Raw genomic sequence first — 24,696 nt, 5'->3', positions numbered from 1 at the left:
GTCTTATCCTAACTTAATAAACTATCTTTTGGTTTATGGCCACTGTAGCTCTTGCGGCCATTTGCAATAATGTGATTATGAGTAAGTTTGGTGCCTAGTCCCCTTCATGACGAAATCAAACATCTGAAAACATAATCTAACGAGAGCTGACAGAATAGTAATATGAACAAACAAAGGAGCATTTACTGGTAATTGAATAGATTGCTGCAGATTGCCATTTCAGAGATTTATTGAAGAATTTATGTTTACATCAGAAATACTGCCCATTTGCCTCTTTTTATTTAAATGACGTGTTCTGGCCTGGCGTCGAGCACTGAATAAATATTTATGGGATGAATGAAACAAATGTTTGTGAAAAACAATCATTTTGAATGTGTCAAGAAAGATTTTTTATCATTTGTCCAGTAATCAATTATGAGTGTCTGCTGTATTAGAGGCACTGTCAGAAGTACTGTAGGAACAAACAGACAAATAAAATATAATGTCTGTCCACCATGAGCTCATAGTCTAGTGAAGAAGACAAGCATGCACAAAGATGATTACAGTTCAGAGTAGCAATCACTGTGATCACTCCATGTTTACAACTTGCTCTTCATTTTGTTGACCAGGAAGGGTTCCAAGAGAAGTCTTGTACATATAGAGGGAAGGACGGAGGTGATTCAGAGGAAGGATTAGTTGTTTATAAAAGTCCAGAAGAAAATATAAAAGAAAAGGCAAAGATGAGATGGGGGAGGAGGATCAGCATATAGGACTCGGTATAGCACATAGAAGGTTTTGCCTTTTATCATGGAGAATATGGGAGGTGTCCTGAATAGATGTGAGCTTTGGGAAACTCACTCTGGTTATTGTGTGGGGGAATGGATTGGAATAGAGTGAGGCTAGAAGCAGGAAACTATTTAGGAGAGAGTTAACGTAATTTAGCCAGGAAATGATGAGCTCCTGACCTAAAATGGTGGCTAACAGATGGAAAAAAAAGCAGAGTCTTTAGGCCTAGATATATAGGAAAGGGAATGTCAAAAACATCAGTATTTCCAGCTTGAGCAGCAAAGAATATAGGGGTGCTAGTCGGTTGAGCCAGACAAGGCAGGGCCCGGAGCAAGTTTGAGGAGAACACATTGGTGTGGGAGAGAGATTCTTCATTAACCTAGGAAAGCCCTGAGAATATTTAAATACTAGCTCTTAAGAACTGGAAAAATGAAAAACGTATTTATTGAAAATATTTTTAATAACTATTCTTAAGGAAAAAGCCCTTCTTAAGTTTTAGAGATAGATCTGCATTTTCTTATCATATTTACAATCTTTCCTTCCCTCCTCCCTTCTTCCTTCTTTATTTCTTTCTTATCTTCCTGTAGAGAAGATAAATCATATGCTGACCTCATAGCATGATTTATAAACATATGATTCTAAAGATTTAACATATACAAACATCAGCCTAAGATTCTATTTATTGTAGCTCATTATTACACAGATTGGAATACTAAAGTTAAAAGTGGCAGCTGGCAGAGCTCAGCCAGGAATTCATTCCTTACAACATATGGCCAATAACATTGTAGTTCAGAGGACACAAGACCACAATGACACAGTTTTAGAAGAATTGAGTTAATGATATTGATTTTATAATATTTTTATTTTTGTATTCATAGGGTTTTTGATTGCCTGTAAAATTATTCTGCCTTCCAAAAAAAGTAGGACATAATTTAAAAACTTTACCAAAAAATTTCCCATTATTCAGGGGAACAAATGATATACAATCAGGATACTTATTCTAGCATGAATAATAGGTAAAGGATTATAAACAATTATTTATACTTTAAGATGTATAGAATAAATTTGCTTTAGAGAAATCTTGAAATAGAACCCAAATAAAATGTCAGTTGAACAGTGAAATTCAGATTATTTTTGGTGCTCTAAGTTTTCTCAGCCTTTGAAACAAATTGAATTTAGCCTATCATTCTGTAATTATAGTTAATTTAGTTCTTGATTAAATGCACACTCAACATGTAGTTTTTTTTTTTCCAAACCCTAATAGTACCATATTTTATAATCACAGAAACTTCTTGGTTTAATGTTTTACTGTTGTACAAGGAAATCAGTTACCATCCTCATAAGTCAGGTTTAATTGGTAATTTTGACAAATGCTTATATCTGCTCCGGTTTGAACTAGTATTAGAAATTTAGTTTGAAATTGAATTTGCTCTTAATTGATAAAAGACTGCCTATAGCCTGACAGTGTATTTAATTTTATTAATTTTTTAAAAAGATTTTATTTATTTCTTTGAGAGAAAGAGAGTGCAGTATGCGCTGTGTGTGTTGGGGGTGGGGCATGGGACAGACGGGGAGGGAGCCGAAGAGGAAGGGAGAGGGAAAGAGCATCAAGCAGACCCCACACCAAGCCTGGAGCCTGACATGGGGCAGGATCTTACGACTCTGGGATCATGACCTGAGCCAAAACCAAGAGCTGCCACTTAAAACTGAGGCACCCAGGTGCCCCAGCCTAGCAGTGTATTTTATTTTATTTTATTTTTTAAAAGATTTTATTTATTTATTTGACAGACAGAGATCACAAGTAGGCAGAGAGGCAGACAGAGAGAGAGGGGGAAGCAGACACCCTGCCAAGCAGAGAGCCTGATGTGGGGCTGGATCCCAGGACCCTGAGATCATGACCTGAGCCGAAGGCAGCGGCTTAACCTACTGAGCCACCCAGGCGCCCCATAGCAGTGTATTTCAAATGTCTGTGTTTCCTGTTGCATTTCAAGTGGGGCATATACGTGTGTGTGTATTGTGTGTGCATGTGTACATGTGCATTTATTTTGTTGGAAGTTATTATTATAAAATACTCTGAGACCAATAGATTAAAATATTTGAGTATATGATTCCCTTGAACTGGGCTCTGTTTTAAATTGAAGACCTTTTTTCAGTAATGACAAATTTATCAAAACATTTAAGCCTTCATGTTGTATTTAATAACCCAAAAAGTTTTTGAAAAGTCGCGATTTTTCAGAACCTCTTGGGTAAATGTACAAAAGGTGACTATAAATATATGGAACTTAATGCCTGGGAACCATCAAAGGGAAACTGTCCATATACAAAGTGAACTGAGACTTGAGAAGTATGGAAAGGATAAATGAATTTTTATTTGCTGATCTCAGTCATGGATAATTTATTTGAACATAGCGGTGAAGTTTCCTATATACTTAAGACATTATTTGGAGAAGTTGATTATAAATTCTCATGAGGACCGCACTCCTATTTATCTTGTCCTAATGATCAAGCATTGTGTCTAACTAACAGGGCATGTGAGAGACCATTTTGATAGATCGGTCTAGACCACTGTGGCATGCATCATGTAGAGCATAACTGGTCAGCTTGTTGTGAAGAGTTAGGTCCTCTCAGCACGTTGTTCCTTTGGGCGCTAGACTTTACCCCATGAAGTGATCACCAGTTGTGCTATGCACTGTTCATTCATCTTAAAATCCCCTTAACAGAATCCTTTCCAGATTACCCCTATCCACTCTCCCTCCATTCCAGATGGAAACTTCCAGGAAATGATAGTAAACTAAAATACTGACTTACGTTTCAGAAAGTAACTGTTAAAGTCAGATTGCAGTGGAGACCCTGCCCTGCTTTTTTATTTTCATCCTTCACTTTTTCTACAAGTAAGCCTTTTGGGGAGCCCCTGCTGTAGTAGTTAACCATTTTCTGAGTGGTATGTGGATACGCATTTTTTTTTTTTCCAGAAAAAGTAGGAGCACACAATGGCTAAATTGTTTTCTTCATGTTGTGTTTCAAAATGCAGTCCAATATGACTGAACTGAACAAGTCACATGGCCCTCTAGGCTTGCTCTGCACACCCTCCACGTCTTGCCTCATAGTGTCTTTAATGTCAGTCAAGGGCATTTATGGAGTGCCTGCTTTATGCCGGGCATTTTGTGGAGTAACTTTTAGAAAACTTCTTTCTCACTGTTTATTAAAGAATGTCCTCCTTTATACACTAGGAGTCAAGAGGCAGCAGCCTGGAATGAAAATAATAGCTGGGAGGAATGTAAAATTAAATTGGTTAATTGATGTTTGTGGGCACATAAATAGCTTGGCGATATTCATTTTGATTAATTTGTGGACAGCATACACAGTCAAACTTGCTTATACTGACCTCAATTAGAAAAGTGATGCCACGTGTTAATATAGAGAATCTGTGGTAGATCTATAAATTATGCAACGGTTTTCCTGATTGATCAGTTATATAACAGATCCAATGGGTAAAAATCATTACATGTTTAACTTTTAGCTAAAGAAATGTTATTGAATGTGTCCAAACACAAGAGAAAATAATGTGCTGTCTCTGTTGCTGCACAGAATGTTCCAGTTTTTTTTTCCACAGGTCAGTGATTCCCAAAGTGAGAAGAATTTGTCCCTGGTTTCCTGTGAATGGGCTTGGAGAATTCTGCACACAATAGGAGTAGTGAAATGTTAGTTTAATCAGATAAATATATTTGACCAAAACAATCAGTTTTGAATTATGACTAGCGTGGTTTGAAAAAAAGAAAAAGAAAAAGCTGGTAGTGGGCGAGTGTGAGGGGAGGTGGGTTATAATTTAAACAGTTTTCTAAGTTCAGCAAAGGCCACACGTATCTTACATGTTAATGATCTGCCAAATACGAAGTGGTAACACTATCATATTAGGACAGTTGATGCTGTAGTGATAGTTTAGATTAAGAGAGTGGACTTGGCTTTTTTCATTTGTGTGATATATATCCTTGAATAACCCTTACAACTTGCAAGAGAGAAAAAAAAATTAAATTCCATAGTTCTGAGTGAAACATTCTTTTGGATTTGCCTCTTTAGAGACTCCAGGCAAAATATGTTCTTCAATATTTTTTTTTTAAGATTTATTTATTTATTTGACAGAGAGAGAGAGAGAGCATAAGCAGAGGGAACAGCAGAGGGAGAGGGAGAAGCAGGCCCCCCACTGAGCAGGGAGCCCAACTTAGGGCTCGATACCAGGACGCTGGGATCATGACCTGAGCCTGAAAGCAGACGCCTAAGTGAATGTTCTTCAATATTTTTAATATGACAGCACTTGCCCTTTAAGGACAAGTAAATTGAAATCTATGAGGGAGACTAAAATCTCTTCTATTTTATGCAGTTGATTTGCAAAAACTTGTCCTACAAAATCCTATAAAGCTGTCCTATAACATCAGGTTCGGAGAAGGAGATCACCTCCAGATGTAAGTTGTTTTATAGTTGTGAGATGCAGAAAACTGACAGGGTGAGCTTTCCAAAATGTTTCTAGTTTTCCAGTAGGGCTAATATTCAGGAAAGGTGAAGCAGGAGCTTAAGGGTCCTCACCTTGAAAAAGAGCTCCTAAACACTGACAGAGTTTGCCATCTTTCACACAATGGTCCTTTCATCTCCCCTTGTATGTGTCCCATGGAAATGTCACTGCATGCAGTCAGCTCAGAGAACCAGGGACCCGTGATGCAAGATATTGAGTTGTTCTTTTTATTTTTTTTTTCTCATGCTAGCTAACCAAATAGGTGGTCAGCTTCAACTACCATCTGTTAAGTACATGTTCAAATGTAAACAAGTGCTTTTGCGTGGAAGTAAAGAACTTCAGAGCTGGAAGGGACCTAGCAGTCATCTAGTCTGACCTCCCTCTTTTCAAAAAAAGAAAACTAAAGCCCAGATTTGATAAAGGTTACACAAATCCATGCAGGTAAATGAGTGGTAGAACCCAAATCGGGGATTAGTTTTTCCTAGCGCAGAGGTCTTTTCATTCCTCTGTAGTAGCTGTGAAATTTAGACTCTTTAGGTTAAAGTAGAGAACTGATGCAGTTAGTTCTTCTCTAAGGTGTTAAGTTTTCTGATGATTTCATAATCTTTGCTTCTTATTTAAAAGGTGAAATTTAAAACTGCAGTGAATGGTTTTTAGCTTTGCTGTGTAGGGACTTCAGCAGCTACTTTCAGAAGATTACAGATGAGAGGCTGGCCTTTGTTCTCAGTTCTTAATCTCTTTTCTCTTTTGATGGATTTGAACCACAGCAATACTGATGAAATAATAACAGTAAGAGTGCCTGGAAATTTAAGAAGGATATTGCAAATATGTCACATCGTGAGGGGTTTGAATTTCACATTCTAAATCATGCACCAAAGTCAAGTATCCTGCTCAAAGTGTGGCCAAACATGCAAATATTTGCTTTCTGAGTAATTTGCCCTAATGACTTTGAAGCATTTTTGAGAAACAGTGGTGACATTGTTCTGCCCTGGCAGAAAGCGTATCCCTTGTCAAATGTCCACAGAGATCCTAAAAGTCTACGGGGCCATGATTAAGGCACGAGTACTGCACAGTATTTGCTAACCTTACCATCTAGTTGGCAAAATGTTAGATATATAGGTTGTCACAAGCTTTTGTGACAAGTCTGTCTGGCAGCTGCTTTTAGTTAACCACTAGGAAATAGAACTAGCAATATTTGTTTAAAGATTTATTTATTTATTTGAGGGAGAGAATGCACACAGGAGTAGGGGATAGAACAGAGGGAGAGAATCTTCAGGCAGATTCCCCACGGACCACAGAGCCTGATGTGGGGCTAGATCTCACCACCCATGAGATCATGATCCATGAGATCATGACCTGAGCCAAAACCAAGAGTTGGACACTCAACTGAGTGAACCACCCAGAGGCCCCTAGAACTAGCAGTATTTTAACCTCTGAAGCAATGCCCTCTTTTGCAAACTCCTCTCACCTTTTTTTTTTTTTTTTTTTTGATTATGCAGAAAGGAGCATTGGGCTAGCCTGGAGTGGTCATGTATGAAGCTGTTCGTTGAAGATCTTTTTTCAAAGCTATGCTATCTTCTAGACTGATAGCTTAACTGTTTGATCAGCAAATAGGAAGTTTTAGCAATCACAGGAGCACCAGCAGTGTCTAATTGTCTTTTCTTAGCCTGTACTTGTTTAGACACTAAATTTTACTCACTGAAGTAGTGAGATTTTGATACTGCTCTGAGGCATATTTTGGGCAGCCCTAATGATAAAGAGCATGGGTGTTATTATATCCAGTAAGTAGGACATTTTTCTATTAGGAAACAATGGGAAGATTTTCAGGGGATAAAGGAGAGAGGGTAGAAACCTAATTACTAGTCGTTTAGAAAGAGTATCTTGTTTTCAACATGTTTCTTTTTTAGTTTATGTCCTCAGTGTACTTTATGAACATTTTTTTTTCTTCTGAAATGAAGCAGTACAAATTCTTTTCTAGGAAAATAAACTCCAAACAATGTTATTATTTATTCAAAGACTACTGAGAGTGTTTATTATGGATGTGGAAATGAAAATGAAATTAAAGATTTGTCATGTGTAAAAATGTTTGAAATTATTAAATCTGTTTCTGTGAATGTGTAAAAAGGTCAGTAGAGTGCAATTAAATATTGATATGATCAATTGTGCTCCTATCTGTAGCTGACTTTTTTCATTTACTTAGCAAACATTTAAACTACTGTGTGTATTTTACATCTGTGAGAAGGTCAGTGAGAGACAAGCCATATTCTGTAAAAAGAGCAAATAGCTGATAGTGGTCCCAACTTTATTCAAAAAGATAGAACAAGTTAAGGAACTAACATAGGTGTAATTAAGACTTTTAGGGGAAAGTGAATTTTAAGATGAGCTTTGAAAGAGACAATGAACGGGGACTGGTGGCGAAAGGGATGCTTGACTGCTTGGCTGAAAGAGAGGAAAATCCAAGGCATGGTGGTAGAATGGGTGATGTATTAATGAGACAGAAAGATTCCAGGAAACAATTCATGCTGTTAAAGCACGGCAAAATTATTTACTGAGCACCTACAGACATCTTTCCTTGAGCTAGAGTGGTTAATATTGCTTTTACATGTGTTAAGTACAGGGATTCAGACCTCAATTCTAGAATGAAGGAATGAGGCCACAGAGAAATTTTAGGATTTGCTCAATTCTGTATGAAAAGATTGTTGAATATTAAATTTTTATGTTCTAAAAATAGTTTTACCTTTTGGGGTGCCTGGGTGGCTCAGTGGGTTGGGCCTCTGCCTTCGGCTCAGGTCGTGATCTCAGGGTTCTGGGATTGAGCCCCACATCGGACTCAGCTTGGTGGGGAGCCTGCTTTCTTCCTCTCTCTCTGCCTGCTTGTAATATCTCTCTCTCTCTCTGTCAAATAAATAAATAAAATCTTTTTTTTTTTTTTAAAGATTTTATTTATTTATTTGGCAAAAAGAGATCACGGGTAGGCAGAGAGGCAGGCAGAGAGAGAAGAGGAAGCAGGCTCCCTGCTGAGCAAAGAGCTGGATGCGGGGCTCGATATCAGGATCTTGGGGTCATGACCTGAGCCAAAGGCAGAGGCTTTGACCCACTGAGCCACCCAGGCACCCCTAAATAAATAAAATCTTAAAAAAAAAGAAGTATACCTCTTTTAACAGCTGGTAAAATCTTGGTTTATATTCTGAACAAAATAGTTCATATATATTTAAGAAGAAGCACCTATTATATGACTTTTAAGGCAGTGTAAGGCTCTAAGAGGCTAGTAAATTTTAAAACATCGGTTTGAAAGAGTTTGTAAAAACAGTATTATACACAGTGCTTACTTAATTTCAATAGTTACATTGTTCAAGTATGTATAACCATGATAAGGGATTACCATGTTATGATGAATCATGATTTTAGTCTTTATAAAAATAATTTCAGCAACACAAAAGGTTTTGCTTGGTACATCTCAGCTACCAGTCTGATCTTGTTACTGATACTAAAATTTCATCTTTATGAATGCTTTCACCTAAACCTTTAACACTTTTCCCTAGGGTTTTTTTTTTTTTAAGGTTTTTATTTAAATTCCAGTTAGTTAACAGGCTGGGTAATATTAGTTTTAGGTGTACACTATAGCGATTCAACACTTTCATATATCACCCGGGCTCATCACAACAAGTGCACTCCTTAATCTCCATTAAAATTTTAACACTTAAAATATTTAGATTGTGCTTGTCTTTCACATGAATGGAGAAATTATGCCCCCATTTTTATCATAATATTATTTGTTCCGTCAATAAATTAAAAAAAAAAACTGTTTTAAAATATGTCATCACCTATAGCTGAAAGACAAAAATAATTTCACCAAATACTGAAATTCGGTGAAACTTGAATGTAGGGATAGGATCTTTACAGTAAATAACATACTCTAGGTTCATAAATTCTGGGATAAAGAGCTATTCAAATAGGATTGGTAAAACAAAACAAAACGAAACAAAAAAATATCCCAGCATAAGGCTATAAGAATCAATAATCCCAAAATGCCATTCTTGGATTTGAGTTTGTTAAAGGGTGTTGTGTTTTTGTTTGTTTGTTTTGTGTGTGTGTGTTTGTTTGGTTAAGGGTTTTGGACAGTGATATAGAGTGATAGGCTATTTCAGGAATGCTGTTTTTATGGAATAAATGATCATAATGACAGACATTTTTAGTTAAAAGAAATGGCAAATCGGAAAGGTAAGTTTTATTCTATCAATGTGATGTGGTTAATTTCTAAATATCTTCCACATCCTGTTTTCCCCAAATGGTTGCTTTCAATTCAGTAGATTTAACTTTTAATACTTTAATATATAACTTGGGTAGATGGTACAAAATGTTAATCTTTATCCTGCCATTGAGTAGTTTAAAATATATTTAGAAGATATGAAAAGAGAAAGCAAATATCAAATGAGGAAGGATAGGACGAATAGTAAAACACTATATAAATAAAGTTTTAGAGGAAACTTAGTGGGGAGAATAAAATTTAATCAGTAATGGTCTATAACAAAGTCTTGATGTTTATCATAATTGGCTTCATAAAAATCTCTGCATTTGCTGTGCTCATCTCCGTGGGAAACAACTTCTTTCAAAACTCTATAATATGGTTTCAGGGATAGTATGTATGTTTTTGAAAGCCATTTTCAGTTTTTTTTTTTTTAAATAAACCTGGGGGGAACATTTCCAAAGTATTGAAAATTGAAAAGAATTATAAGTAAATCAAAATGTTTGCTCTACTGTGGCATGATCATGAATAATGGAAAACTGTAGATATGTTGTGAAATTCAGAACATCTATATCATTGTAAAACAAGCCATTTTGACGGATGTGTTTCTGATGAAGTTTAAGTGCTGAAAGGATGGCCAGTTGTTTTCTGTAAATGATCATGAAAATGATAATGTCTGTCAGCTGAGAGTATGCCTCTTAGTTTAAACAATCATGAAAATAGTTTCTACCTGTTGTGCTGGTAGAGTGAGATCATTAACAGATTTGGTGTTCATGCCACCAGAAAGACAGAGGGGGGAGGAAATCAAAGGACTCAAAGGCATTTACGGAGTAATGCAAAAATTCTCCATGTTGAGACATTTCACACAGCAGGAACTTAAGTCCATGTGTAGAACAGGCTGCTCACATGGTGAAAAACAAAACAACACCGCCCCCTCCCCTGCTCGGTCTCAGCTCACCCCCCTCACTCCATTGACATGCATAGCTGGCCTGGTAGGTGTAAAAATAGACTGGCAGAGCCTGAATTGGAAATGGTCACTGAATGCAGCCTGCAGTTGCTGGGGTTTTGAGTTCTCTCTGCCACCAGCAAGCCAGCCAGCAGATGGGGAGAACTGGTGAGGGGCGTGTAGGGGAACTGAGCAGAGGAGCCAAGGGTCGTCCAGATGCATTGTCCACAGTAGCGTCCCCCTGGGAGCCCTCGACAGACCACAGAGGGCAAGCACAGGCCCAGTGACAGCAGGAACTGTAGAGCTGAGATGGGTAATGCAGCTCTCTGCCCGTCCTGTCATGCGGATAAGAGCGTAAGAGCACAAGGACACATGCAGGAACTGGATAAAACTCCAGACTACTATGGCTGTAACAGCGAGGACACCAGAGAACTTGAGGTCTGGGTAAGTTCTAAGCCACACACGAGGAGGAGGAGAGGATGGTGGCATAAGGTTCGACCGTGGACCTCATTGGTCCACCTCCAAACTTCCTGGAAGGAAGACGACAGAGTAAAACCGAGGTGATCCAACTACCCAGCTGCCTCTGGCACGCTGTTGTGTCTCCTTCGTGGGCCATGGGGCGCCCCGTGTCTGTGCCTCTGGAGTTCGGCTTTAACTATGAACTGACATTTGGAAATAAGCGGTGATGCTGTCGTTTTCATTTGAAATTTTGTGCAAAGCCAAAGATGTATTTGATTGCAGAGTGACTTAGAGCAATATTGCTCCGATTCACTTATATTCAGGCTGTCACATTCTTCGGCCTATTTATATATTCATGTATAGGTCATTTTCCATGAGGTCACAGGGCATTTTTTAAGCAGGTGCTAACTTGGAATCCCAGTTGCAGCCCATAAAGGCATTTTACTTCCAATATCTGACTAACTTCAGTGAAAAGTCCTTTGAATGCCACTCTAATGATGATACTGTTTTGTGCAGAGGCTTAAAAGTTGAGCAATCAAATGTCAAAGCTAGCTTTCAGATTGTAATAATTCATAGTCACGATATGTTCCTTAGAATGGTTACAAGGGCCTGTTGTGGTTTTTAGCTGAGAGGGCCAACAATCTCTAGCTGAAATATTTTGATTTTTAAATTTGCTGGAGAGTAAAGATTATCTTTGATCTGTCAGACCCAGGAATTTGACCTTATTGCAAGTTATTTAATTTGGAGTGAAACCATGAGACTAGGATTTTGGAGGATTTCTGAGTGAAAGAGACGGAGGGGTTGTACTCCTCCTCAGGACGTGACACCTGATATTTCCGGGGGTGAGAAGAACAAGTAGGTGAGGAGTCTGAGGTGCTCTTTGGCTGTTACTTTGATCTGGAAGAATCTCATAATTTCCTAGCATTGAAATTCTGTCAGACCCCAGGGAAACTGAAACAGAAACTAAGAACTTATCAATAAAACAACATGCAGAGGCAGTGTTTGCAGTTAACAGAAGTGAAAAGAAAGTCTGTCAGCACTATAATGAAAAAGAAGACAGTGCTTCCGGGATTGGGAATGGAAGTCCCCACAGGCAGGAGAATAAACAGTCCCAAGGGGAGGGGAGGACACCTGCCTTCACAATCACGCAGCTGAGGTTTCTCCTTCTGGGTTATGGGTTAAATTACCCACATCCACCCGGAGAGTCAGTCCGGATCGCTAAGCAGTGCTTCTAGTGCAATTTCTGAACTGAGGTGGGGAAAAAAAGGTAAACTTTTTGGGTAACTTTTTAGTGACCCAACGTTTGCTTAGTTGTAACGTGTAAATATAGTCCCTAAGAAGTAACTCTTGTTTAAAAGGTAGATTCTATGAATATTTTTTTATTAATTTAGAATTTAAAACCATTCTTTCAAATGTTAGTTAATAATTCTTTCCACATTTTTAAGTTATATGAGTGTATTCCATTTTCTCACCCTTTAAACATCATTAAGAAAAATGTAATGTCTGAAAATATAGGTGCTTTAAAAATTAAATATAGGCAAACAAGTGACAACATGCTTCTGAGGTCCAAGGGCTAAAATGAGAAATTCACTCAAAACTTCAGAGTTCAGAAAACAGTTCAGTTTTCAAAGAAATAATCACCAGCAACATCATTCTTTCATTATAATCCTTCTATTTCTATTAATGTAGATACTGGTCCTGAAAAATGTGAGTTGATTTAAAAAATAAATTAAAATCTGATTACTCTGACTTAAATAATATAATAGGCTGATCATTGAATAAACTTTTCTGTCAATGATTTTATAGATGGGAATGTATAATGCTTGCTATAACTTGGAAAGTTATGGTAGAGGTGGAAATGCACCTGTTGTCTTCCTTCCCAAGTGACAGTCTACTCAGAAATTTCTCCACTTTGTGGGGCCATAATAATAATAATAATAATAATAACAACAACAACAACAACAATAATTCTTAATACAGAGGTTGGCTTAAGCTAAATATGTGGTTTTGTCTGGCTGAAGTTTTCCAAACTTAGGAAACTCTATCATCTTTCTTTACTGTTAAATGGGTACTATAAGACTGAAGTCACTCCTTCCCTAATCATCTAGATAGATATTCTCCTTAGTCAATTTCCATCATTCATGCTTGTCACAATTAATGGTAAACAGTTGTTAAGAGCTTTAGAACTTAATAATTTTTATTTTTATAATATTATTTTTTGGTGAAGGAAGACAGAAACAGAGGTACTTGGCACCTTTTTCATAGAAATAAACTTAGAAATGTTTTAGATAATTTATTATGTCATTAGGCCAAATATTTCAAATTAATAAATTCTCTAATTTTTTTCATAATCAGAACAAAACGTATGAAAAAATATAAATTTTTGAGATACTAAAACTGCTGGGTTTTATATAAATCAATACTTCATTCTTTTCTGTAAATTTTACTTAGAATTTTGAATATTCTGACATTGTATAGATAAGTATAGCAATGAGGAATAAATCAATTATCAGGAATTGTGTTGGAAGTCAGGAACCAAAAATAATTTCTTCTTGAACCATACTATTGTATGTCAATAATTGCAATTCCACTTATAAGTTTATGGATTTTTAAATATTTCCTTTTATAAAAAAGAAAAAGAAAATCAGACCAGAATAATTTCCAGAAATATTACACAGCAAGCACAAAAATTATACGAAAAAATAGAAAACTAAATATTATTTTGGTATTATGATAACTTTAAAAAATGTAGTGAAAAAGATGAACAGCTAATATTACAAAAATTTTTAAAGTTCTATAACTGGACAAATAATATGTTTTTTTCCTAATGTATATACAAATTAATGTTTAAATTCCAGAGGACAGGTCAACTAAATTTTTCTGGAAAGAACTATAGGGAGTGAACATTATAGATGTTGCTGGCTACCTGGTCTCTGGTTCTCTGGGCTGGAAACTTCTCTGTAGAGAGAAAGCAGCCATGGACAAACGGGAAACAAATTGGTCTGGCTGTATTCAAACAGTTACTTAATTTTTCTATTATTATTCAATTGCTAACTTTTCAGTTACTAAATATTAATGTAGTCATAATTTTTTTCATTTGTAAAGATACAAATTAAAATAATCATAAGTGACCATTCTGTTAACAAAGATATAAAATGTAATAATATGAAGTTTTAGAAGATTGTGTTGAGACTGAGCAACATTCCTGAATATGCTGTAAATTTTTCTAATTATTTGAAATGCAATTTGGAAATACATTTCAAACTAGTTACAATTTCTGGTTTTCACTTTTCTAGTGCAGCGAGGACTGTAGCAGCAGGGAGGTATTTGTGTGGAGATAAAAGTGTAGGCAAAACTTCTGGGCAGATTCCTACCCCCAACGGCAGGTGGACTGGACTCCACCAGTTCATTTGTTGTGAGTATTCCCAGTGCCTGTGAGCATCCCTCCTTTCACTCAAACTTCAGGGACGAGATAATTCTACCTCCAGAGACCTTTTTCCAAATGCACGAGAAATATCTACCTTCCTAATGAAGATATTAGGCTCCTGAGCATATGCTAAGGGTTTCTTCTGAAATGCTGTTGCCTCTTACATTAGACCTGAAAGGGCTTAAAATTCTGTTACTATCACAGTTAGGTTGTTTTGTTTTTCAGTTTAAAAATTTTTGTAAATTTGAATACAATTGACACACCGTGTTATGTTAGTTTTGGTCGTACAACATAGTGATTCAACTCTGTGTTATGCTATGCTCTCCACAAGTATGCATACCATCTGTCACCATACAAAGCTATTACAGTACCATTGACTATATTCCCTGTGTTGTACCCTTTATTCCCATTACTTTTTCATTTCACAACTGGCAACCTGAATCTCCTATTCTCCTTCACCCATTTTTCTCATCTTCCCACCCCCCACTCCCATCTGGCAACCATCAGTTTGTTCTCTGTATTTATAGCTCTGATTCTGTTTTTCATTTAGTCTTTTGTTCTGTTTTTTTTTTTTTATATTCAACATGTAAATGAAATCATATGGCATTTGTCTTTCTTATTCTGATTTATTTCACTTAGCAGAATACTCTCTAGATCCATCCATGTTGTTATGGATGGCAAGATCTCATCCTTTTTTATGGCTGTGTAATAGTTCATTATATATATATATGTGTGTGTGTGTGTGTATCCCATTATATATTATATAATCATATATCTTACATCTTCTTTATTCGTTCATGTACCAATGAACCCTTGGGTTGTTTTCATATATTGGCTATTGTAAATAATGCTGTGATAAACACATGAATACCTATAACTTTTTGAATTAGTATTTTCATTTTCTTTGGGTATTATTTTTAGTAGCTTTTTTATAACCACTGTAAGAAAGCTTTCTTCATATAGTTTTGATATTTAGCCTAAGAAGAGCCAAGACTATAATGAAATCTATTCTGACAAAACATTTCAAAAAATATGAGATGATATAGAGCATGGTTATGTAATTTTTGGCTGATTTATTTAAAGATTGATGTTGAAAGAAGATAAGACATGGTTCTATCCTCTAGGAACTTCCTAGTCAAGTTTTAGAGATAGAATTTGCCCACATGTAATCAATTAACTCTAAAGGCCAGTAGGCAATTATGTGACAATGCAAGTGGTGAAATGAGTGCCTATAAGATGGTGAAGAAGGAGAGAACCAGTGCAGGCCAGTGTTTGGGGAGTGCCTCATGGACAGTGCTGATATTCAGTCACTATGGATCAGAACACCTATACCAGTTGTTTACACCTTGAAATGCTTCCAGTAAAGGCTAATTAAACCATTGCTTCTATGGATCCAACAAGCTGTACCTTCTACTGAGGCTACCTGGAACTTATTTCCAGGATTCTCCAGTCCACTCCATCCCCCAATTGAGCGAACAAAGGAATGGTGCCTAGACCAGCAAGGAGCCTCCAGGACCACCTTCCTCTAGGTCTAGAGCCAGCATCCACTGAGATTGGTTGGTGCCTAAGCTGTACCAGTTAAGTATTTGGAATATCCCTTCTGCTAATGGAGAAGTTAGAAGTCTGTAATAGATCTTGGAAGCAGAGTACAATCTTGGTTCCTGTTGAGAAGAAAGCATACTCAGGGGCACCTGGGTGGCTCAGTGGTTAAGCAGCTGCCTTCGGCTCAGGTCATGATCCCAGAGTCCTGGGATTGAGCCCTGTATCAGGCTCCCTGCTCAACGGGGAGCCTGCTTCCTGCTCAACGGGAAGTCTGCTTCTCCCTCTTCCTCTACTGTTCCCCCTGCTTGTGCTTTCTTTCTCTCTCTCTCTCTCTCTCTGTCAAGTAAATAAATAAATAACATATTTCAAAAAAGAGAGAAGAGAAGAAAAGAAACTATACTCAGTAAGCATGTATTGAGCATCTACTAAAAGCTGGGTACTGGGTCCACATTATCTTGGTTTAAGAAATGTAATCTAAGGTGGACAAAACTGGAGTCCCAATATTGCTATGACATGGTAAGAAAGCACTGGGCGTTCTGGAATACCTAAGGGTGACAACTCAATTAGAGGGTCTCAGAAAAGTCAAATCTTGAACATTATGGGCAGATCCCAAACTCAGCATTACAGTCAATAGTAATGCTGGTATGATAGAGAAGCCACGGTAACCCCCCACAGCTTTGACAAACCTAGTTTCTATTGACCATGTGTAGAACTCATGAAATTTGGATAGTAAGCATGGGATCAAATTATCAAGAGCTCCACAAGCCAAACTTAAGAATTTGGATTCTATTCTAGGGAACGATCACTGATTGAAATCTGCTTTAGAAAAAGTGATTAGATGGTGGTTTGCATACTAGAAGGTCCACTCCCTTTGCAGTGCCTAGCAGAGTACCTGGCACCTCATAGATGCTTAATAAATGTTTGTGGAAAATATGAATAAATTAATGACTAGGAAATCACCTAGTTAGCAGATCTTGCTGTGGGCATTTTCCAGCTGCAGGTGGCAAGCCTCTAGATGAAACCATAGGCTGTGAAAATGGAACAGTGATAGAGGCACCAAAAAAAGACTTTTCTAAAAACATTTAAAGTACTTGGTGACTAAGAAGTTTTCATTACAACTTTCTGCTCAAAAAAAGAATGTACCTTTACTTCAAATGCATACACACTACTGCCATGAAATATTAATTGTAAGGAACATATTTACTATATAAAAAGTATATATTTTCCTAAATTATTATGCATTCTTAAATCATACAAAAAATGCAAGTTTGAGATTCACTGAAAGATGACCTTGTGGTAAGAGGAATCATTATAAACAATAGCTAATATAATATTTCCATTGTATTTTTCTTATAATGAGGCTCATCCAAACCAAAGATAATTCCTGAATTGAACCATGTAATAATTTTTAATTGTCTTTCTTCTGCTGTATTTATTAAGAGTAGTCCCACTGTAAATAGTGGTTTTTTCAAGGTCACATGTATGATGGAGGGAGAATACTCCAGGGAGAGAGCTGTCTTTTCAACCGTATTTTGCTTCCTTCCCACACAGACATCTGCTGTATTTCTTACCCACTTTCAATTGCTGTTTTAGATTTAATGCCCTTTTATTAAATTTTTAAAATTTATTATGCCACAAGAAATATCTACTGGTTTACTGATTCCTTCACTTTCATTTGAAAGTTCTCCTTGAAATTGGGGACATATTAGATCACATTTGACTGTCAGAAGTTTAAGTGTTTGACTTTTCAAAACTTACATTCATATCATATTTGTGTGGGCTTTTGTGACTATAATAAAATACTTTTGTGCCTTTCTTTATATTTGCTTATGAGAAGTAAAAATACTAAAATGATCATTTGAAGTATAATCATTTCAGTAGTGTCTTCGAGCTAATGAGTTGTACCTAAAAGCTATGCAAAAGTCAGGTATTTAAACAGTAGAGATTTTGAATTGAAATAATGTTTTTGATGAATTATAAATGTTGCTGACATTTTAAGTTTTGAGATTTTTTGGTACTCTCTATCTACCTTAATTATCAACGAGTTACAAAAGGGAGCTTTGAAGTATAATCTTGTGTCATACCTGGTACTCTAATATTTTCTATAGTCTGGTTAACAACTCTATTAAATAAACATATCATGTACTTAAAATTAAATTTCTAAGATGGATAATTTCCCTAAATAAGAATTCTCAGGGGACGCCTGGGTGGCTCAGTTGATTGGACGACTGCCTTCGGCTCAGGTCATGATCCTGGAGTCCAGGGATTGAGTCCCGCATCGGGCTCCCAGCTGCATGGGGAGTCTGCTTCTCTCTCTGACCTTCTCCTTGCTCATGCTCTCTCTCACTGTCTCTCTCTCTCAAATAAATAAATAAAATCTTAAAAAAAAAAAAAAGAATTCTCAGTTTATCAAGGATAAGTTCAAGAAATTGAATCTCCAGGCAGAAATAATATATTAAAAATAGAATTGGGGCACCTCGGTGGCTCAGTGGCTTAAGCCTCTGCCTTTGGCCCAGGTCATGATCTCGGGGTCCTGGGATCAAGTCCCGCATGGGGCTCTCTGCTCAGCGGGGAGCCTGCTTCCCTCTCTCTCTCTGCCTGCCTCTCTGCCTACTTGTGATCTCTCTGTCAAATAAATAAGTAAAATCTTAAAAAAAAAAATAGAGTTGAAGTCTCTTTAGATTTACTACTTTAGTATTGTATCTTTCTAGGTTGTTGACTTTCTAAAGGAAATTAGAAAGCATCTACTAAGACCTCTAGTAAAACAGAAGTGCACATGGTTAAGCGTCTGCCTTCTGCTTAGGTCATGATCCCAGGGTCCTGGGTTCAAGCCCCACAACCTAGCTCCCTGCTCAGTGGGGCATCTGCTTCTCTCTCTCTCTTTGCCTCACCCCCCACCCCAATACTTGTGTGTGCGTATGCATGCTCTTCCTCTCTCTCTCAAATTAATAGGTAAAATCTTAAAAAAAAAAAAAAAACAGAAGTAAAGAAAATTGTGACTCTTAACTTTCTGGAGATCACTGGTTGTCACATACAGCTTTTTTCCTCCCAGATTTACAAAAGGAAAATGGCAATTTTCAGAAATAACAGGCATTCAAAAAATTTCTACCCATAAGGTGTATGTTTTACAAACTTAGCCATATATCTGTAATATATAATAATTTTTTAAAATGGCTTATCATATTCAGCTTCCTATGCATTGCTACTTCAAACATTTTGACCGACTAAATGATTGATGATGACATAAGGGATAAGGCGTATTTGGGTTGTGTAATAAATACATAGAATGAAAGGTCTAGTTAATCCCTTATGTCAGCACCTCCCGAAGTGTATTCTGTGAACCGCTCAGATCAGAAGAATCATCTGGGGCGTTTTGAAGTGATGTAGGTTGCTGAGCCCCACTCCAGACCTCCAGAATTAGAATCTCTGAGGTGGAAGCCAAGAATATCTGTTTAACAAGATTAAGCATGATCTCTAAGTAACCCTTGAGTGCACTAAAGTATGATAACTACTGCTTTATGTTCTGAGAGGTTGCTTTTCCTGAAGAAACAGGGCTGAGTATGTACCATCAGCGCAAAGGGGCAACAAGAGTATAAAAGCCCTTCACATCTTATTAAGATTCTTCTAATCCAGGTTAATTCAACTGACAGCCAAATTTTATTTAGTGGCAGTTACAGAAACCAAGACCACACAGGGTACATGGGAATGGAGTCAGCTCTGCTAGCAAATGTCTCACAAGCTTATCTATATGTCTGTAATACATGATATTGTATGAACTCCTGCAGTTCTCCTATATGGTTTTAAAAGGAGGAAAGTCTTGCATTGCACTGCCGTGGAATTTTATCTATATTTATTTACTTATTTTTAAGATTTTATTTATTTGGCAGAGGGAGAAAGAGTGAAAGAGGTAACACAAGCAGGGGGAGTGGGAGAGAGAGAAGCCTGTTTCCCGCAGAGTGGGGAGCCTGATTCGGGACTTGATCCCCGGACCCTGGGATCATGACCTGAGCTGAAGGCAGACCCTTAACCAAGTGAGCCACCAAGGCGTCCTGCAGTGGAATTTTAAATGATAGCACTTCGAGTACATTTAAGCTCCACTTCTAAAAGCTAGTAATTACTCTACACCTATATAGAATCCTTTTATTCATTGTTTAACCATGTAAATTCCTGTCAGAAATCTAGACACTGAAGTTCTATAAGACTCTGTTGTGCAAATGTGTCCAATTTTTAAAAAATCATAATTTGATTCTACTCTTGAGCAGCCAGATTGAATAGCACGATTGTTCCAAATGATCTGATTCTCTCCTGGGATCCATATCTAGTACAATATCCTTGTTGAATTCCACACTTATGCCTAAAAAGTCATGTAGCACATGACAGTTGATTAACAAAGTTCTTCTGGTCTCATTAAAATTTCTTAGTACATCAACTAATGTGAAGTGTCAAATAGTCATTCCATATATTTTCAACTTTTAAAATTATATATGCATTTCTAAACTATCTGTAAAATTAAGTATTAAGTCAGTGTCTTTCAAGAAAGTAAATAATGAATCTCATTGTCTACATGCTCTTTCTTCCTTTCCTTCTTTCTTCCTCTTTCTCCCTTCCTTCCTCCTCTCTCTATTATTATATAATATATAAATACAGACTGAAATCAGTCTTTTCTTTGGTGCTAACTTACATATACTCACCAATTAATTTTTTGAAGAATTAAGCAAGAATTAAGATGGACATGTTAACTTCCATTCCTGTTTAAAATGTGACCCACATAGGGGCACCTGTGTGGTACAGTCGGTTAAGCATCCAACTCTTCGTTTCGGCTCAGGTCGTGATCTTGGGAACCTAAGATGGAGCTCCATATCAGACTCTGCACTCAATGTGGAGTCTGCTAAAGTTTCTCTCTCCTTCTCCCTCTGCCCTGCCCCCTCACCACTCCTCTGCATGCGCTCACTCATGTCCACTCTCTCTCTTTCAAATAAATAAATCTTAAAAAAAAAAAAACATGACCTCTGTGGTTACGGCTACACGTCAGAGTCTAGTCATGGACAATTTCAGCCAAGTTATTGATCCTGGGTTGCTTTCTGGCTCATACCTAACCTCTTGATCCAGCTTTGGGAATAGACCTATTCAGGATCAAAAGTTGACTTAGATGTGGAAAATGACAGTAGAATGAATGAAAGAAAGAAAGAAATATAGGAATATGGGGGGATTCCATATTAATTATTAATAATAATAGCTACCATTTATTTAGCGCTTATTATTTGCCAGGTTCTGTAATGATGCTCTGCATACCACTGAGCATAAATGTCATTTACTCCTGATGATAGCTCTGTGAGTCCAGTATTAAAGTTTCCTTTTGTGAAGTGTTTGCTACCACATTACACTCTCCTTAGGGATTTTACATATATTATCTTATTTAATGCACATGATTCTATGCATTTTATAGACCAGAAAACTGAAGTTTGAGGTTAGTAACTTGCTCAGGGCCAGAGAGCTCATGGTGAGAGGTGGAACCAGGATTGAAAAGTAGACCTAAACTCACTCTGTTATGCTGGTTTTTCAAGGAAAGGAAAATGTTAAAAAGGAGATGTTTAAGGAAGTTAAAAGTGGGTTTAAATATTTTCAGCAACTAGAAAAAATTGCCCATTTGGGAAATTTCAAGTAAGATTATAACTTTTGCTTAATACCAAAATAAATTAGATAATTAAAAGTTAAATGGAAAAAAAGTAATTTTTTAAAGATAGGAGAAAATGAAGAGAAGTATTTCATTGATTTCAGTATTGGGAAGCACAAAAGCAATGAAATAAAAATTAAAAGTGAGGTTTATACTTTTTAATTTATAAAATTTAAAACTTCTGAAAGTCAAAAGATACATTAAGAAAATAACAAACTCAGAAAAACTTGCAACAAATATGACAAGATGTTAACTTGTCATTATAAAGTTTTTGAAAGTAAAAAAGACATTTAAAACTGTAAGAGGACCTAAAGGTGAACAAACAAATCAAGGAAGACAGAAAATGTAATAGGCACTAAGTATATAATTAAGTTTTCAAATTCTTCGGAAATAGAAAAGATAAGTCAAAACCGTAATGATACACATACCAGTTGAGCAAAGCAACTCGTGTTGTGTTGACATAGGCTCTTCCACTGTCAGGTATGACTGTGTCTTTTTTTTTTTTTTTTTAAAGATTTTATTTATTTATTTGACAGAGAGAGTGAGCACAGGCCGATAGAGTGATAGGTAGAGGCAGAGGGAGAAGCAGGCTCCCTGCTGAGCAAGGAGCCCGATGTGGGACTCGATACCAGGAGGCTGGGATCATGACCTGAGCTGAAGGCAGCTGCTTAACCAACTGAGCCACCCAGGCGTCCCATGACTGTGTCTTTTGATTCAGGCTCTCTCAAGGATAGTTGTGCAGTATTACAATATGTACCAAGAATTGGCGTCTTTGAAATGATTATTCCACCTTTAGGAATTTAAACAACGGACATAATCAAAACAGGCACAAAGACTTACATAAAAACCTCTTACCATAGCCTTTTTGACAATAATGAAAATCAAAGGTACTAGTTGTACAAGGGAGAAGCTAAAAACAATTATAATCTACCTGTAAACTATTGTATGAGATTTAGAATATCTTCTGTTTTTAAAAGATTTTATTTATTTATTTATTTGACAGACAGAAATCATAAGTAGGCAGAGAGGCAGGCAAAGAGAGAGGGAAGCAGGCTCCCCGCCGAGCAGAGAGCCTGATGTGGGACTTGATCCCAGGACTCGGATTGTGATCTGAGCTGAAGGCAGAGGCTTTACCCTCTGAGCCATCCAGGTGCCCCTAGATTTAGAATATCTTTTAAAGGTTTTGAATGATGTAGGCAATACTTGGTAATGTTTTAAAAGTAGAAGATAGGGTAATACTATCCCGACTTTGCAAAACATCATCTATACACACATCTATAGTGTATGTGTAGAAAAATTCTAGAAGAAAGTACATCACGATATGCACTATTAAGTTTGAATAATGGGATTATGGCTGCTGGCTGATTTTTTTCAAAGTTTATTTTTCCGTTATTCTAACTATGAGAGTTTGTATTTTATATTCATCCCCCTACTTTGTTTAAGGGAAGAGAGATTATAAGATCAAGAAAGGTAGTAAAGAACATAAGAAGTTATATGATTTTAGACAAATACTTTTACGGTATATATATTTACTTTTTAGGTTTTTTACAAATTATTATTTTATTTGATATCCTACTGCTATTTAGCTTTTTATCAATCTGGAGGAACTGCCTTTTTACAGGTACATTTTTACTAGTTAATTTTTACAGGGAAAGTAAAATTTACTATTAACCTCTCTTATAGGTGTAATCAACATTTAAACAGCAGGTGTGGTGATTAATTAAGAACAGCTGAAAGAGGTTTCATCCCTGTTGGAAGCAGTCCAGGTTTAAATCCCACTCGGGGAAATATATCAGTTTGAGCTAGTAAAAGTCTGCATGCTGCTTTAAAAACAGAGGAACAAATGTTGTCTTTGAAGCTTACCATGCTGTGGAGCTTGAAAAAACTTCCTTTGTGTGGTAATAGTGATCGCTGTGATAGAAACATTGCTGTAGATTCACTCGTCAAATAGAATATGCAGTAATATTTTCAAATAGTGTAACAGTGCCCTTAAAAGCCATGACTCTTGGGTACTTGGGTGGCTCAGTCATTGTTTGCCTTTGGCTCAGGTCATGATCCTAGGGTGCTGGGATCAGGCTCCCTGCTCAGCAGGGAGCCTGCTTCTCCCTCTCCCACTCCCCCTGCTTGTGTTCCCTCTCTAGCTTACTTGTACAGGCCCTCTCTCTGTCAGATAAATAAATAAAATCTTAAAAAAAAAAAAAGTCACGACTCTGGGTTGGCAATGTTAAAGAAAAGAAATCTTGGTATTCTAGTGGTGTCGGCACCTTATGATTCCAATTTTGGGCCCTGCGCCTAGCACAGGACAGGGAACTGGGCAGCAAGAGAGAACAGAACATGATCATTGGGCCAGGAATGCAGCTTCAGTAACTTTTCCCCAAAATAGAAAGCCACAGGTAATCCTGTAAGTCAGTCAACAGTGGAAAGTGAACAGTCAAACTGCAGGCGGGGGTTGGGGGGATAGGGAGACAGTAATGCTTGGTGGTTATGATTATGACCTCCTGAGTGAGACTGGGGTCGAGTCTCAGCTCTGGCATATATTACCAAAAGTCCATGGACAAGTGGCTTAAATGCGGTGAGCCTCAGTTTCCTTATTTGGGTGGTTTAGGAGACCCAACAAGACTATAAATGTTTTTGGCATACGGTACAAGTAACCATTAATATAATGGAAAGCATGAGAAAGAAATACAAAAGGCACGAAGTACTGTCCATTCCTTTAAGGGATTTGCAGTCTGGTTGAGGAGCAGAGCATACGCACACAAAAGCAAACTGCATGTTGTTGCCTCTCTCACAAATGGACAATTTAGAAGAAGCGAGTCCAGGTGCCATGTAGAATCTTAACATTGTGTGTGTCCGTCCCTATTCTGCAGGAGATGCTCATAAATTTCAATAAGGAAATCACTAAAATGACATAAATATACATGAATCAGGTAAAAATGTTGAAGAATTGACTCACTTGTTCGTAATGCATTTCGATAATTATCTTAAAAACTGGGAAAACAGAGTAAACCCAGTCACAACATGTATGATCAAGTATCTTACTTGAAATCATAACCAGAGACAAAGATTTTAGGTCAGGCTAGATCTTCGTAATAAGTGCTAAATTAATAGTTACATTTAAGAGAAGATGTTA

The 24,696-nt window shown here is 37.0% G+C and overlaps 1 protein-coding gene across 50 annotated transcripts in view; it reads left to right on the top strand.

Annotated features, from left to right (window-relative positions):
* The window catches only part of ANK2 (ankyrin 2), a 323,587-nt gene that overhangs the window by 87,338 nt on the left and 211,553 nt on the right, over nt 1-24,696 (top strand). For 9 of the 50 annotated variants that reach the window (XM_045085515.1, XM_045085512.1, XM_045085508.1 and 6 more), the window contains exon 1: nt 10,544-10,908. The exons of 18 other annotated variants lie outside the window; for them this stretch is intronic. In XM_045085515.1, coding sequence (XP_044941450.1) covers nt 10,774-10,908 — 135 coding nt within the window. In that variant the 5' untranslated portion in view covers nt 10,544-10,773. Of the gene's footprint in view, nt 1-10,528; nt 10,909-24,696 lie in introns of those variants that run through there. 23 more of the 50 variants (XM_045085529.1, XM_045085525.1, XM_045085521.1 and 20 more) reach the window with 6 other exon arrangements.

The sequence above is a fragment of the Mustela putorius genome, unplaced genomic scaffold (genome assembly GCF_011764305.1).
Source record: "Mustela putorius furo isolate JIRA1106 unplaced genomic scaffold, ASM1176430v1.1 tig00000868_pilon_pilon_pilon, whole genome shotgun sequence".
NCBI lineage: Eukaryota > Metazoa > Chordata > Mammalia > Carnivora > Mustelidae > Mustela > Mustela putorius.
This window is presented reverse-complemented; position numbering and strand designations above follow the sequence as displayed.